This window comes from Euprymna scolopes, chromosome 13 (assembly GCF_053919585.1).
Source record: "Euprymna scolopes isolate OS-2025 chromosome 13, ASM5391958v1, whole genome shotgun sequence".
NCBI lineage: Eukaryota > Metazoa > Mollusca > Cephalopoda > Sepiida > Sepiolidae > Euprymna > Euprymna scolopes.
In genome coordinates, this window is record NC_136494.1 from 15,897,054 (window position 1) to 15,915,539 (window position 18,486).

Here is an 18,486-nt window from a genome sequence, read left to right on the forward strand (position 1 = left end):
AGAAACAGACGATGACCGGGTCCAGGCTCTGGTGCCCTGAACACCTGCCGCACCAAACCTTGTATGTTCCAGAGCCTTTATTTTTATTGACGCCCATATCCATATCCGCGTCAGTCCTCACTGAGTGTCCGTTTGCTGTTTTAGGCAACAGCCAGCCTTTTTATTATCGAGATACACACTGATGGTTTAATTGTACTGTAAAAGGAAGCGTTCGTTTCGAACGAACGGCTGTTTTATAAAAGAATCTACTGTTGATTTTATAGGCTGGGCCTTTCTGCTTGTGCGGTGATAAAACTTGTCAAATGTACTTGTGATGTTAGGTTGTATAAAAGCGTTAATTTCGGTCAAAATCGGGCTCTTTTCTTTGATCAGATTTTTTTGATTATCGATACTTATCAACCGCATTCCGATAAAAAAAAACCTATGTAAGAACACTCGCATACACATAAAGTGCCTTTGTGTGAAATTAGAAAAAAAATTGGCCCATATGTTTCCGAGTCAATGGGGAACTAACTCACACACACACACAAAGTTCCTTTATATAATAGTGTAAAGATAGACATCTATTATATAAAAAGCTATATGTCTGTTTTTCTGTTTCCATATTCTCAAACGCTATCTCTTCCAGAACTAAAAGTCGTCGAGCGGCACGAGGGTAGTCAAATGATTGGATTTTTTACGGACCGTCCTTTTATGATATTTCTAATCATCTCATATGCATGTCATGTTGGCACAGTGGTAACGTCACCAGCTTTGAATGCTACAGTTTTGCTTTCGGTTTCAATTCCAGCTGGTTGCACTCAAATACTTTTTTTTTTTACTTTTGAAATAATGACTATAATAATACATACCAAATCTGGACAAATTAAAATATCATAAGCGTATTTTACGACCGGGCAAAGCCGGGCACCCCCGCCCGCTAGTATATTATATATCAAATAACACTTAAGATGAAAATAGTTGTTCAAAATATCCAACTTATACGAATAATCAATCCGCATCTACAAAATTCGGACACAGGAAATAAACACTTCTATTTTGTTTATTTTTTATTGACATTTTTTTATTTTTTTATCAATCTTTAATGTTTATATGATGGAGCTTGTTTTCTGGGAGGTCGTGAGTTCAGAAACTGAATCAGGTGATTCCGCGTCACACAGCTGCTTTCAGTGGGGACATATAGTGTGGTTATCGGAAAACAATTCTTAGAAATAAGAAGAAAATGCCCTCAGAATAATATTTAGCAAAAAAACAAAAAAAAAAAACAAAAAAAAAAAACAAAACAAAAAAACATAAAGGGAAATGTCAACACACCATTCTAGAAGAAACGAAGAATGGCTACTCCAAACATGACAAAACAGCTGAATCTTTGTCGTGTCTGTCTTGTCTTTAAGGATTTTTTTTAAACAGAAATCTGAAATAAACAAAAATAATTTATAATTTTATTTTAGCAAATAGTTACCGCTTATCTAGACCCAAAGGCCATTTGAGGATAAGTTTTACCGTGTGAATACTGTGATAATCGGTAATGGTGGAAATTAGGTAAAAATAAATTATTTAAGAAGACGTACCAACCAGAACTTGATAATAATTATTTGGATTCTTCGGATTCCTCCTCATTATCATGGGGAAAGCTTGCTATAGTTCTGTTACCCACAGGTCCTTGATGACCCGTGGCGCATTAGGTAGAGTACTTGGAAAAAAGAAATCAATTGTAAATAGTGTTGGAACGATTAATCAGAATCGGGAATCGAAAAAATCGGAACTTTTTGAGTATCAGAATTGGTATCGGAACCGAAAAAAAAAATCTGTCTATTTTCCAACGCCAAAAACGATTCTTTTCATTATTTTTCTATTTGTTTATAACTTAATTTTTTATGGCTCGTATTAATGATTAAATGATAAATATTTATTGATTTTAAGCTATCATTAAAACTAAAAACTAGAAATAATCTCCATTTTATGTTTAGGAAATTATGTGTACATATTTCATGGATTTTGCGGTAACTCTGCCTCAAAAATCACTTTATGTTTAAAAATGTAAAAGAATCGGAATCGATGATGATCATTTATCCTCTTAAGTAATTAACCCTTATCCTCGAGTGACATCCGGGCCTTGATAAGTGGTGATCGCTTTGTAAAAACAAAACTTGTAAAGGAATCGAGAAAAAATATTCGAATCGTCCCATCACTGATTGTAAAAGTGATATTCTACTGAAGATTGAGTTTTAAATGTGGGCGACAGAAAAATACAATTACGAATTACTTAGGAACTCTATCCAGTCATGGCTGACGGAACGAGAGCATGTTACCCCCTTGAAGTAAATAAAGGGTTTCGTTCGAAATTCAGTCCAAATTTCAGACTTCGACAAACTGCGAACTGACGTTACCGTAAGGAAAAAAGAAAAGGACTATGAATAGAACATGTGCACAGATTGACGGTGACGTTCAAAAGGATATAAGTTGGATAGAAGGGACACGATCACGTTTTATTCAGGGAAAGTACCCGGAAATAAATGTTGTTAAAAAAAATAAAGGGAGATGAGTTATTATTTGTCTTAAGTTTTTTGCGACGTACTCTGCTACAACGTGTTGGGTCAGAGTGTCTGCATGTAAACGCGTGTGACGTTACAAGTGAATCTAAGGCATTGTTGTTTTTGTGTTTTGCAGGTCAGTGCCAGGTGCCCTCGATTGTAAATGGAAGCGTAATGCATGGTCGAGAGGGAGTTTGGGTCGATCACGAAACATTTATCGACTTTCAATGCCGAGATGGCTTCTCTCTAAACGATACCTCAGATATCCGTTGCAACAATGGATCATGGAACCTCATTCCTCGATGTATACCTGGTAAGTGTTAAGCAAATAAGTACAATTTATTTTTACTTTTTACTTCTTTTTTTATAATTCGTTTCTTGTTTATTCATATTTATTCTTTTTATTAAATTTTTTTTTTCTCATCAGGAAGTGAGAAGGGTCTTTCTAAGACGTTAATAGTCCTTTTTTTTTTGTTGTTTCGTAGATAATTTTTATTTTTTTTATAGGTTCATGGATTTATTTAAAGTTAGGAATTTTATTTAAAGTTAGGAATCGTCCAATACTTTTTAGAAACATCTCATTTTAATTTATTTTTTACAATTCCTTTCGTTTAAATTTTTATTTTATCTTTTAAATTATATTTTTTAGCAGAATCTAAATCTAAATATTATTTTTCATTATAATTTAATACTACTATCATCTCTTTAGCTTTCTTTCAACTTTTATATATATATATATATATATATATATATATATATATATATATATATATATATATATATATATATATATATAGTGTGTGTGTTTATATATATATATATAGTGTGTGTGTTTATATATATATATATAGTGTCTGTGTTTATATATATATATATATATAGTGTCTGTGTTTATATATATATAGTGTCTGTGTTTATATATATATATATATATATATATATATATATATATATATATATATATATATACTGTGTGTTTATATGTATATAGTGTCTGTGTTTATATATATATATATATATACTGTGTATTTATATATATATGATTGTTGAGCTGGATTAAATCCGACGATACTCAACGTTTCGCCCGATTTATGCGGGCTTCTTCAAGAGGGATGGTCAATGACCATCCCTCTTTAAGAAGCCCGCATAAATCGGGCGAAACGTTGAGTATCCAGGTCCTTCCACCTCCATTTTATTTCATATATATATATATATATATATATATATATATATATATATGTGTGTGTGTGTGTGTGTGTGGATGTGTGTGTATAACACTGTCGCATTTATCACTAGGTGCACGTCAGGCGATTGGTAATAAACTAAACCATTTTCGGGGAGAAAATAAAGCCTGAGCAGGTCAACCTTCTGTGACTGAAAAGAACATAATTAAACAGAACAGTAATAAGCCACTGTCGGAGCGAAAAACTATAATGTGTGTGCGTGTATATATATATATATATATATATATATATATATATATATATATATATATATATATATATATATGAGTGAGAATGTGTGTGAGGACACTTCTCAATTTTTTTATCTACAGACATGAAGTTTCGTATATAAGGTATTCAGACACGTGGAAAACTTTTTAATCGGTTTTCACCTGCGAAAAGGGACATCTAAGAGGTCGAAATTAAAAATATTGGGACGTAGGGGGTCATCGGATTTTTATCTATTTATCAACTGTTTCACTAATGCGCATACGTGAATCATTCAGATGACATATTACTCATGTTAAGAATAAGTAGGTTTGACATCACTTTTTAAAGATCGTGTTAAGCTGGTCTAATGGTTACCGTACTTTGTTTTGATCTCAGCTGGAGTATTTTTTTTTTTACTTACAAGAAGTGAACTGTTTGGAAAAAAAACATAATACTCGCATGTACATGTCTCAGATCCTTTCGTTTTTTTTTGTTTTTTTTTTTTACTTAATCTTTTTAAAGAAATTTAATGTTACGCTTAATACCGACGGTATCTGTTTATAATGAAAAAGAAATATGCATCAATTACAGTACAATATTTATGCATATTTTACGACCGGGCAATGCCGGGCGGCCTGCTAGTAATTCTATAATGTAATCTATTATGTAACTCGCCTATATGGAGGTATAACAAAAGGTAAGGCCTTGTTTTCAGAATCCAACGCACTAGAATAGGTGCGCTTTATTCCACAAAAATGTTTGAGCAGCCCCGTCGACACTTCTCGGTAGGTGCAGTTTAGGCCATTAGCAATAAACTAAACTCTTTTCAGGAAGAAGGTAAAGTCTGGGAGAGTCAGCCTCTAAAGAGAATCCACTTCAGCCTGCCCAATTCAAAATAGACTTCGTAAGCCTAGTACGGGATGTCCTTTTCTCGTCCCTGCGACCTTTTCTCACAGAAGAGATGATGCGAGTTTATCTCTGCTTTGTCGTTATTTTCATGGCAAGTGCTTGACCGAACGCCAATCTATGGTGCCTCCTCGCCAAACTTTGACAAGAAACACTCATCTAGCTGAAAACAATATCAATAATTCTCGCGACTCTTTATCTGTGCCTAAACCTAAACGTAGATTCCATGAACAAAGCTTCTTTCTTAGAACTGCACGCCTGTGGAATTGTCTTCCGTTTTCCTGCTTTCCAGCTGACTACAATCTGATTGTCTTCAAGTCCAACGTAAACAAGTTCTTGGTGAGCCGTTCCATTTAACAAATTTACCGAATTTCCATTACTAACGATTACTATGTTGTCCAATTTTACTGCTGTATACTCTTTAACTCTTATCCTCGAGTGGCCTCTGGGCCTTGATAAGTGGCGATGCCTATGAAAAAAAACAAATAAAAATAGTCCTATTAAAGAACTTTGTATAAAATTCCGTAATGCAATATATTATTTGGATTCTCTTTAGTGAAAACTAGACACTACCATGTTACCAGCGCCTCTACAATGGAAAGGAAGAAAGGGTTAGAGTTTAAGGGTTGATGATAATGGTGTCATGGTTACATCCGGTTTTCAAGGAACCGCTTCACAATATCATCATTTATACAAATACTATATGAATGTTATACGAAACCCTAGCATTAATATAACATTCAAATTATAAAACATATCCCCTTAACAAAAATTATAATATACTAGCCGGACCCGTTTCTTGGCGTTGCCCGAGGATATATACAAGAATTTGAACTAATTGAATTTATAAGTTTTTTTCTTATTGTGAAAAAATTGTATTATGTTTGCAAGTACGGGTGTGCCCCCCTTCTCCAATGGGAAATTCACCTGGAACTTTGTTTTACATTAACTAACAAAAGTAAAATATACAAGGTAACCAAAAATGTTCTGTCTGTTTTTAAAAGAAAGAAAAAAGGAAATGCTTCACAGTATGCATGACTTCCATTTAGTCTTCCAAGTAATTGCCATTGGCTTTCAGCAAATGTGTCTCCAGCGATAGAACTCAGGGGTTTTGAATCCAAAAATGTCCGTGAGAGCTTGGCACAAGTATGTTTCACTGGTGAAGGACTTCCCACAAAGATGAATTTCCCAACAGAGGTGGTAATCGGTTGGCACAAGGACGTGTGAATAAGGTGTATGTCACAAGGTCTTCCACCAAATGTCGTTGTCTCCGCTTTATCGTTATTTTCATGGCAAGTGCTCGTCTGAGCTCCAATCTATGGTTCTTTCTCGCCAAACATTCATGAAAAACACTCCTCTAGCTGAAAACACTATCAATAATTTTCCCCACTCTTTATCTGTACCTAAACCTAAACGTGGATTCCATGAACAAAGTTTCTTTCTTAGAACTGCACGCCTTTAGAACTCTCTTCGGTTTGCCTGCTTTCCAGCAGACTACAATTTGGTCGTCTTCAAGTCCAATGTAAACAAGTTCTTGAGCTGTTCCCCTTAAATAATCCAATTTACCAAATTTCCACTACTAACGATTACTATAATATTCTCCCATTGACTGCTGTGCACTTATTAACCCTTAACCTTGAGTCGCCTTTGGGCCTTGATAAGTGGTGACTCTTAAAAAAAAAAAATTGGTTGCATTGATCCCTCGTGTGACATGCGGCCTGTCATTGCCATGGAAAAAAGCAGACCTTTGTAATTCACGAGTGCTGGCTCTTTCTGATGGAGTGCCTGTGAGAATAGATCTCCAGTGACCGTTTGGCCTTTTGGTAGTAGTTCATAGTTAACCACTTCATGACGTGCCCACCAGAAACAAAGCATAATTTGTTCATGGGGGCATAAACGACCTTCTGGTGTGAAGCATCGTAAAAGACAAGTAATGCCTAGAATGCTTTCATCACTGGTAATCAATCGATTGGATAAGGATGCAGGAAGTATCGAGAAAGCATGCAGCCCCAAATGCGATTCCTATTTATTTCCATGACTACGAGGGCAAAATTTTTAATGTGGAGAACATTCAGCTCCCTCAAAAGGCTCACTCTGGATTGGAACATACCTGAAAATTTCCTTAGTCTATAAGTACTTCCTCTCCACTGACTAAGCTTAGAATTTTGAATCTTCAGACTATGGATCGCATCTTAGTTGTTAGCTTCATTGAAAATAACACTCAAGATGAGAACAATAACCCAAACAATCCGATAATAACTGGTCTAAAAAATATATAAAAAATAAAACCAAATGATTTTTATGAAGTTAAGTGTTCGAAAACTAGGTAAAAGCACCAGAATAACTGATAATAGCCTACAACATGGTGCAAAGATAAAAAATTGAAGAGTTCTACTCAAGGGCAATAATCTAAATGTACAAATAACTGATATTATGATTGAAAAATAAACTATATAAGGGAAATAACAATATAGAAAATGTCTAAGAAATAGATATGTTCTAATATATTGAATCAAATTGGATTATATTAACTTGCTTTGATATTATCTCTCTCTCTCTCTCTCTATATATATATATATAGACACACAGGCTCCTTCAGTCTTTGACACACTATGGATACCCATGAAGGGGTGCCTGCGTATGAAACTTTTGTGGCAGGAGGTGTGCAATTTCCAACGACACCTCTCCTGAGACGACATTGTTAAATACCAGTGGCAAGTGAAGTGTATATTTAGGACGACTGGAAACAGATGCCGAGATAAGCGAAGAGCACATACGGCGCCTAGAATTCCCAAATGGTCACCCATTTGTACTAACCAGGCTCAATGTTGCTTAACTTTGTTGATCTGACAAGAACCGATGTGTCAACGTGATTATGCCATATACACACACACACATATATATATATATATGAGCAGGGAGATCTGACATTTTCTGAGATTGAATGAGGATCAACAAATTTTCCATCCTCCCATACTTTTCCGAACTCAATCAATTGATTCCCTGATATAGGTAGGGAGCATCCTCCTTGCAGTTTACTGAGAGGAAGCTTCGCATACCTCCCCGCAGTGACTTAGTCCACAATACATTCTAGTCTACATTGCACTGTAGAGAATCTACTGTTAATTTTATAAAAAAAATTATCTGTAAATTATAGCTTCACTGAAAGAAAGTTGAAAATGCAAAAGTCAAGTATCATGGTTCAATTGTGTTCAATTCGAACACATTATCAAAGAACCAACTGTTAATTTTATATATGAAATTATTGTTACATAATCATTTAAATGAAAGTAAAACATACAAAAGTTAAGTATCATGGTTGGATTGTGCGCTAAAAAAATTCATTTCGAACAGGCCCCTGTCTTGTCAAAAACTCTACAATTGATTTTATAGGCTGGGCCTTCTGCTTGTGCGATGATAAAACTGCTCAAGGCATTTGTAATGTTAGGTTGTATAAAAGTGTTAACGTTGGTCAAAAGTGAGCTTTTTTTTATTAATGGGATTTTTTTTCAATTATCGATTTTTGATACTTATCAGATGCATTCCAATACAAAAATCTACATAAGAACACTCCCAGACACATGTACGTTTGTATGAAATTAAAAAAAAATCGACAAAGCTATTTCCGAGTACATGGTGAACGAACTCACGCACACAAAGTTCCTTCCATATATGAGTAGAGAGAGAGAGAGAGAGAGAGAGAGAGAGAGAGAGAGAGAGAGAGAGAGAGAGAGATTCTAATTATTAATCATTCATAATTTCATTTTTTTTTGCAATGTTTTCATGAAAAAAATTTTATGAATAAATTCGACTTGAATGATATAAATTTGCACTAATATTATCTCCCGCTCTCTCTCTCTCTCTCTCTCTCTCTCTCTATATATATATATATATATATATATATATACATACATACATATATATATACATACATACATATATATATACATACATATATATATACATACATATATATATATATACTAGCGGGGGTACCCGGCATTTTCCAGGTTTTTGTAGGTGTGTGTGTGTATTCGTGGGGGATAAAGTAAAGAATAAGCAAAGTATTAACCCTGTTTCAATATTAAAAAAAGCAAAAATAAGGGGAAAAATGATGAACGTGGTCGGAAAACCAAAAACAAAGAAACACAGTGAAAAGCGAAAAAAAGAAGAAAAATGGCATAAATAACCTTCGTTTCAGTTAAGTCCATGGTGCGTTTCACTCAGTAGAAAGCAAAGAATGAAAAGGAATGCTAAAATTCCATTCCAGTTCTTTTAAGCAACTACAAAACGAAATAAAACGGAAATGATCTATTATATGTTTATTTAAAAAAAACGGAAAGAATCCTTTTTTTTTTAGTGTATAAATGTTGGGAAAACATGGTAATTAAGCAACGTAAAAGTAAGCATTGGATAAGAATTAATGTTTGTGGGGATGTTGCTATCAGTTAATTCCGTGGTGCATTTCACCCGATAGGAAGCATAGAACGGAAAGGCATGATGAAATTCCATTCCAGTTTTTTTTAAGCAACTATGCAGTACAGAAACCAGCGTCCGTTTGTAATTGTCCTTTGTGAACGATCACGCAATGGTGTAAATGGGTGGCGGGGGAAGGAGGAATTAATTAGAGAGAAAAGATTTTACTACTTCCAGTAATTTTAACCGATTTTTGCAGGGAACTCTCAGCAAAAAAAATATAGGAATCTACGATTATCGAGGAAGTGGAGAGGTAATATGGCTATAACACACCTCAGATATTGTGCTGCAGTTTGTGCATATTACATTTGCATGAAATATGAAATATCTTGATTTGTAATCCTATTAAGGTCAAAATCAGAGGGTAAAAATGAGTTCATTTTATATATATAGGGATATATATATATATATATATGTGTGTGTGTATAGACTGAGAGGGAGATGGATAAAGATAAATAAATCAAAATTATTAATCATTTATAATTTAATTTTATTCTTTTGTTTGCAATGTTTTTCATAAAATAAATTTAAGATTGAATTCATTTCGTACATGAAATGAGTCACTAGGTTAACTTTGCTTGGTTTAATTTATTTTCCCCTGGAGGAAAAATAAATTGGATTGTTTTAATCTTTTCTCATTTGTTGGGTTTCTTGAGATAACCAAAGTAAAGATAAAAGTTTACATGTAAAGCTAATCTTTTTTGGCTAAAGAATCTTTTTTCAAAAGTCATTTCTTTTGGCAGCCGTCGTTATCTCTTGAACTTTAAATTAAAAATATGTTCAGTAGTTCATTAAAAAAAACAAAAAAAAAACTGACATTTTTTTTTTTCCATAGAAACTCATAGCGGAACAAATAGATTTCGATAAATATGTAATAAATTCTAATAATTTTTGAAAATTTTGTAAACTTCTCACCATTTCTTTTTTTCAAATTTACAAAAAAAAAATCTTAAGATAAATTTAAACAAAAATAGAAGTAAAAACAAAGCTTTTCTCTGATAAAAACTCGCCATGAAATTCTATAACATCAAATTTTTATTGCTCTTTTTATGCATATAATCTACAATTTAAAACATTTCCTCCAACTTTTTAAGGCATTAGCACGCGTTGCTGCAATACCAAACCAATCTCTAGCCCCCCCCCTCGCCAATATTTCACGAAAAACACTCGTCTAGCTGAAACCACTAACAATAAAATTCCCCATTCTTTATCTGTGCCTAAATCAAAACGTAGATTCCATGAACAGAGCTTCTTTCTTAGAAGTGCACGCCTGTGGAACTCTGTTCCTTTTGCCTGTTTCCCACCTGACTACAACTTGGATATTTTCAAGTCCAACATAAACAAATTCCTGATAAACCGCACCCTTAAGACACTTTATCAGATCTCCATTACTAACGATTACTACAATATTATCCCATTGATAACTGTACACTCAATAAACCTTATCCCCGATTAAAGATTAAAAAAAAAAATTTTAACAAGGAAAAGTTACATTAGCAAGGGAGATAATAAAATATTAACCAATTCTTTGTTCTTATAAAAAAGAGAATTATTGACATCTGGAGGTATAGCTCAGTTGTAGAGTATTTGAATACAGATCGGACGATCCCCTGTTCAAGCCAGGGTGTAGCTCACCATTTTATTTTAATTTTTTCTAATTAATGAGTTCAATTTACTATAAAACATAAGATACCATTTAAAATCGCCGAAAATCATTTTTTCTTTTGCATATTTTAAAACTAAACATTAATCAGAAGTGACTTTTCCAGGGCGTTTATCATCAAGCCCTAATAAATAAAAAAATAAAATAATGATAAATAAAATAAAAAAAATAATAATCTCTATTATATAAAGGTCACTTTGTGTGTGTGTGAGTAGGACGTCCTTCCTCATAGGTTCCGAAACGGCTGAGCCTATCTTTACAATTTTCACACAAACCTAATCTCTATGTCTGGCTGTGTTCTCAGATAAGTTTTGTACTGAAATTTATCTGATTAGAATCGAAAATCGAAAAAATCCGATCTTAAAAATAGCTATTCTCCCTTATAAATAAAAAATAATTTTTACAAGGGAATATTTTACGTTACACTGGCCAAAGGAGATAACAAAATCTGAGCAAATCATTTTTTCTTTAAAAAAACAGATTTATTGTCATCTGGACATATAGCTCAGTGGCAGAGCATTCAACTACAAATCGAATGATCCCTTGTTCAAGCCCCGGTTTGTCTCAGCATTTTATTGTAATTAATTATTATTAATGAGTTCAATTTACAATAAAAATAGAGGTGTCATTTGAAATCTTCACAAATCATTTCTTCATTTATATATTTAAAAAATTAGCATTAATCAGAAGTGACTTTTCCAGGGCATTCATACAAGCCCAAATATCAGCTGACGTATTACTGTAAACAATTTGCTGGACGTATTACTGACGTATTACTGTAAGAATTTGCTGGACGACATTATCACTTTTTTATATTTTTGCAAATTAGTCCACTGGGCAAATTATTCCTCGTAATATATATTAACCAATAGAGGATTGATTCTATAATAATGCATGCACAATTTGGATAAATATAAATATCATGTTTAAGCGTATTGTATGACCGGGCAACGACGGGCTTCCAGCTGTTTTTTTTTTTTTATATAAGAGAACATAAAGCTATTCAGGGAATTAATTATAAAAACGTGATAAATGTTTCCATAGAAACTCGTAGGAAGAAAAACAAGTTTTATGTTATAAATTCTAATAATTTTAGAAATTTTAAAATTCTCTTATTTTCTTTTTCTTCATTTTTTTTTTTTTTTCTAAAATTTGTGTTATTTTAATCTTGGAATGAATTAAAAAAATAAATAAATAAATAAAAGTAAAAAAATTTTTTTTTAATTTATTTTCTTTGAGAAAAAACTCGCCCGGAAATTTGATAAGCTTATATATAAGCTTATCAAAATTTTATCTTTTCCTGTAAAATCTGTAATTAAATACTTTTCATCCAACTTCTTCATGCATTAGCAGGTGTTGCCGGAATGTGAAATATGTTGAACATAAATACTAACTAATTGATTTTAATCTTTGTAAAACCTCATAAAAATAGAGTAAAATTATTCGGGGAGAGTGATTTTGCTCATTCCGGGACAGGTATTCTTCTAAAACTATATATATATATATATATATATATATATATATATAGCAGCAGGTTCCTTCAGTCTTGGACAGACTATGGATACCCAGGAAGGGTTGCTTGAGCGTGAATTTTTGTGGCAGGAGGCGCGCAATCTCCAACCACACCTCTCCTGAGACGACATTGGTAAATACCAGTGGCAAGTAAAGTACACGACGACTGGAAACAAATGCCGAGATAAGCGGAGAGCACATACAGCGCCTAGAATTCCCAAATGGTCACCCATCTGATAATAACCAGGCTCAACGTTGCTTAATTTCGGTGATCTGACAAGAACCGGTGTGTCAACGTGCTTATGCCATATATATATATTAAGCATATTTTACAGGCGTGAAACGTTGGGCAGCATGCTAGTATATATATATATATATATATATATATATATATATATATATATATATATATATTTCACAACTGTAAAATATGCTTAAATACGATAATTTAATTCATGCAGGTTTCGTATTATTATAGAGCCAATTCTCTATTGATTATTATATTGTACCCAATATATAGTAGTGATTTCAAAAGTAAAAAAATGATTGGTGCCATCAGCTAGAATCGAAACCAAAAGAATTAGCCTTCCAGCAATATTCACTTCCTTCTGAGCTAACGACATATGCGAATTAAAACTTGACACATTAACACAGCTGAATATACAAATGTATATTTGTGCATGTGTAGTGCATGCACATTACATAAAACTACTGTAAATTTCCAATTACTCAATTTTAACCTCTTAAAAGCTATTTTTCTGGCTTAAAAAACAAATCAGTTTAGTTTTACAGGTCTGATTACTCCATATATCAAGTTTCAAATTTCTAGGCAAAAAAATTAAGATTTGTTTAGTATAGATCGTCCTACAGATCGTTTTTCTCTAAATGCAGCTGAAAATTTATGCAGGTATGCACGATGTAGAAAATATGCACATTAATAATGAAATGAAGCAAAGCATCCAATAAGAAAGCAGAAAAAAAAACGAACAGTTAATTAATAAGTTTGTTTATAAAATAGTACACAAATTAGAAATGGTTTATGAAGAGGAAATCCTTCTATCTAAGGAAATTTATATTTTTGCCTACTGCCAGAGTGCCCATTTTTAGAGAGCTGGTTTTCGCCTACATTAAAAACGACCTTGTGTTATATTTTTCTTTTGCGGGGAAGCAAATAAATACAAAAATAGAAGAGCGGGCTTTTCATACAAGTGCCAATGAGACAAATAACTTAACTTTATATATAGATAGATGAATATATATAAAGAGAGGGAATGACCTCGCCTGTCTATCTTAAAGAACGATGGTCTGACAGCTTATATCAATTTTTATGTTTGTGTCATGTGTGAGAATTGGACGCCACTAAAGACTTGCATACAAATGTGCAGATATTTCACTGTGAAGAGCTAGAAGACAAAGTATTTCACACCAGCAGCGAGACCCGACGTTGCCCGGAATTAAATGGTGATCAACGAATGTTTCACCCTCCTCTATTATATTGTCATCAAAATTAGTGAAATCCCCCATTTTTCAATCACATCGATTGATTGCCTGCTCTAGTTAAGGACCCATCGTGGTGCACTGAGAGGAAGCTTCACAAGTCCCTCCTAATGACTTAGTCCACAATACATTGTACTCCACATTGCACTGTAGAGAATCTACTATTGATTTTGCAAAATTATTTTTATATATAATAGCTTGAATTACAATTTAAAATGCAACAGTCAAGTATCACGGTTCACTTGTGCTTTAAACAGAAACATTCATTTCGAACGCGCCCCTGTCATATCAAAGAACATATTGATGATTTTATATGTCTGGATTTTCTGCTTGTGCTGTGAAAATTGTTTGAATTTAAGTTTAAAATGAGTAAGTCAAGTATCATGGTTGAGTTGTGCTTCAAACAGAAACATTCTTTTCGTAGGCACCCCTGTCATATCAAAGAACCTATTGTTGATTTTTTATGCCGGACCATTCTACTTGTGCAGTAATAAAACTTCTCAAATATACTTGTGATGTGAGGCTGTATAAGGTGGCAACGTTGGTCAAAATCGCCTGTTCCTTTTTTCTATCAAACATTTCGATTATTAATTATTGATACTTATCAAAGACATTCCGCTACAAAACCTATGGAAAAGCGCTGCCGGATACATAAAGTAGATAATTGTGAAATTTCATAAAAATTGGCCCAGCCGTTTTCGAGTCGATAGGGAACAAACTCATAGATACAGATCTTGTAAATTTAACTTCAGTAGAGTGTAACTTGAGATGCACACTCGAACTATTTGGATTCTTTGGCCTACTCTTCTCAAGTTGAGTGTTACTTTCAATACGTTCAAATCAATGTAACCTCCGACCTTCTTTAAGTGCATTTTGTCGAACTTAAGAATCTTTCTGTAAAACTCGGGGAATCTATAGAGGAACCCCGGAATACGGTTACATCGAGATACGGTTTTCAGGTTACGATGTTTATTTGGCCCCTTGTTACGATATGTTCCCCGCCTTACGGTGTTATTTATAATGTTATTTGATTATATACATGTGTATTATATACTGTACTGTTACTAATTTTTAATGCCGTATCCAGAGTTCTCCTTTACAAGGAATTTCAAACGGAACCCTTTATTTAATCTACGGAGATAGCATGCACTTGTTCCGTAAACCTAAACGTAGATTCCATGAAAAAAGCTTCTTTCTTAGAACTGCACGCCTGTGGAACTGTCTTCCGTTTGCCTGCTTTCGAGCTGACTACAATATGGTTGTCTTCAAGTCCAACGTAAACAAGTTCTTGATGAGCCGTTCCACTTAACAAATTTACCGAATTTCCATTACTAACGATTACTACATTGTCCAATTGACTACTGTACACTCTTAACCCTTATCCTCGAGTGGGCTCTTGGCCTTGATAAGTGATTATGCCTATGTAAAAAAAAAAAAAACAAAAAAAAACATGACTGGGTAGAAGTCCCAAGTAATTCGCAATTGTATTAAAAATGTTACTAAATTGAATTTTACCAAGTACATTATCCACTATGCCACGCAATTTTGCGTGTGTGACAATAACACTTTCAAGATGAGAACAATAGTCCGAAAGATCCAAATAATATGAATAATAATTTCTCATTTAAAACATTCAGAAACGTTGATGTAGACTCTTCAAAAAGTATCAACATCACTGTGATGGTTTTGTTGTATAGCTATTTGATAACGGACAATGTTTTTGCTGTTGTTGTTGTTCAATCCTGGCAGCCAGGATTGACGAGAGAACTTTACAAATTTTTTTATTTTTTTATTTTATACTCTATCACGCCGCTCAGCATTGGCCATTTGTAAAATACACTTTTAATCTTTTAATTTGCGCAGATTTCATATTTATTATTATACAGCCAATTATCTATCGATTATTATGTGTAGTATTGATTTCAAAATTAAAACGATTATTATATATATAGTAGTGACTTTAAAACAAAAATATATAACTTGGGTGTCACCAGCTAGAATCAAAAGTAAAACATTTACCTCCCCAGCATTATTCGCTAACATCTAATCTGAACACAAACGCATATCAAAACTTTAAAAATTAACACAGCTAAACGTATAAATGTATATTTGAACATGCATACAGAATGCGCATCAAGTCGACTTATGCCTGCCAAGTTCCAATTTTTCAGTTTTTACCGCTTAGCTGCTACTTTTACCAGATAAAAATCAAATCGAATTTGTTTCGCGGGTCTAAATCTTGTATATAAAAGTTTCATGTCTGTAGACCAAAAACTGACAGAAAAAGTTGTTAATACCCGCTCTGCACACACAGTCAAGGTCATATATATATATATATATACTTTCAAGTAACTTACACTATATTCTCCCCGAGAGTTTAAACACACATACTGTCCACATACATTACACCCACTCTAACAGATATGCTATACACCTAGTTAAATATATTATATATTACAAACTACACTCCTCCTTTGTCACAGAGATCAATATAGTTCCCTCAAACAGCCATAATATTTTATTTTGCTCCTAATGTAACTTTCGCTAGACGTCGCATCCCTATTATGTTACCTAGCATCTTCTCTACTTTTTTGATGAGAAGCATTATGCTTCGAAATACCATGGTATAAAGAGTTTCCACTTACACAACACCTAATTGATGTATAACCTTATTAAATAAATAAATCTATATATATATATATTACTGTATAATCTTTATACCTTTATTTTCTCTCTTTACTGATAAGCTCCAAATAAATTTGTTGAGCTTATATTATCCTGAAAAGTATCCTCTTAAAAATTGATTTTATTCTCTTCTTTTAACTCCTCCATGTAGATATTCGGAAAAAATTACGATATATAAGCCACACACACACACACACACACACACACACACACACACACACACACATATATATATATATATATACTTTCGGAGATATTCTTACCCTGATGATGTGGTTTTCCCTAGCAGGGTGGGCACTGAAACATATTTGCATATGTGTAGCCACTAATTTTCATATTCAATATATTCATATTGCTGTCTAAACATTGAGCACTCTTTGGTAGACATATTGTTCTTTTTTTTTTTGTTTAAATAACTAAACAATACTACCAATAATATATATATATAAAATCATTATATATATATATATATATATATATATATATATATATATATATATATATATATATATATATATATATATATACTTTCTGAGATATTCTTGGCCTCATGATGTGGTTTTCCCTAGCAGGGTGGTCACTGAAACATATTTGCATATGTGTAGCCACTAATTTTCATATTCAACATATTCATATTGCTCTGTCTAAACATTGAGCACTCTTTGGTAGACACATTGTGTTTTTTTTGTTTAAATAACTAAACAATACTACCAATAATTTATATATATATATATATATATAAAATCATTATATATATATATAAAATCATTATATATATATATAAAATCATTATATATATATATATAAAATCATTATATATATATAAAATCATTATATATATATATATATAAAATCATTATATATATATAAAATCATTATATATATATATATATATAAAATCATTATATATATATATATAATCATTATATATATATATATAAAATCATTATATATAAAATCATTATATATATATATATATATAAAATCATTATATATATATATGTATATATAAAATCATTATATATATATATGCATATATAAAATCATTATATATATATATGTATATATAAAATCATTATATATATATATATATATGTATATATAAAATCATTATATATATATATATGTATATATAAAATCATTATATATATATATATATGTATATATAAAATCATTATATATATGTATATATATATATATGTATATATAAAATCATTATATATATGTATATATATATATGTATATATAAAATCATTATATATATGTATATATATATGTATATATAAAATCATTATATATATGTATATATATATATATATGTATATATAAAATCATTATATATATGTATATATATGTATATATAAAATCATTATATATGTATATATATATATATATGTATATATAAAATCATTATGTATATATATATATATATATATATAATGATTTTATTACCGTTTTTAATCTGCTGAGTTACACATGTTTTAATTACTGAATCGTATTAAACATCCGATAATTTCGTCAGATTTCACAGAAATGAATATTTATTATAATGAGGAAAAAGATGACAGAAGTACAAAATTCGAATTAAAAAAAAAACAGCAGCAGTAGTCGATTCTAAAATCATTGAGAGGTGAGGAGGAGGTTTAAAATATCAAACCAGACACAGATAGAAATAGAAAGAGGAGAGAGAGAAAGGGGAAAGAAGAACGTAAGATGGGTAAAAATTTGAAAGAAAAGTAGAAGAAAGAAATAAAAAAAACAAAAGGAAAGTGGCAAGCAG

At 31.9% G+C, this 18,486-nt stretch overlaps 1 protein-coding gene across 1 annotated transcript in view; it reads left to right on the forward strand.

The window, feature by feature from the left end:
- LOC145291944 (protein lev-9-like) overlaps positions 1-18,486 on the forward strand; it is a 1,240,163-nt gene that overhangs the window by 1,054,788 nt on the left and 166,889 nt on the right. Inside the window, exon 15 of the mRNA XM_080137869.1 lies at positions 2,671-2,847. Coding sequence (XP_079993995.1) covers positions 2,671-2,847 — 177 coding nt within the window. The remainder of the gene's footprint in view (positions 1-2,670; positions 2,848-18,486) is intronic.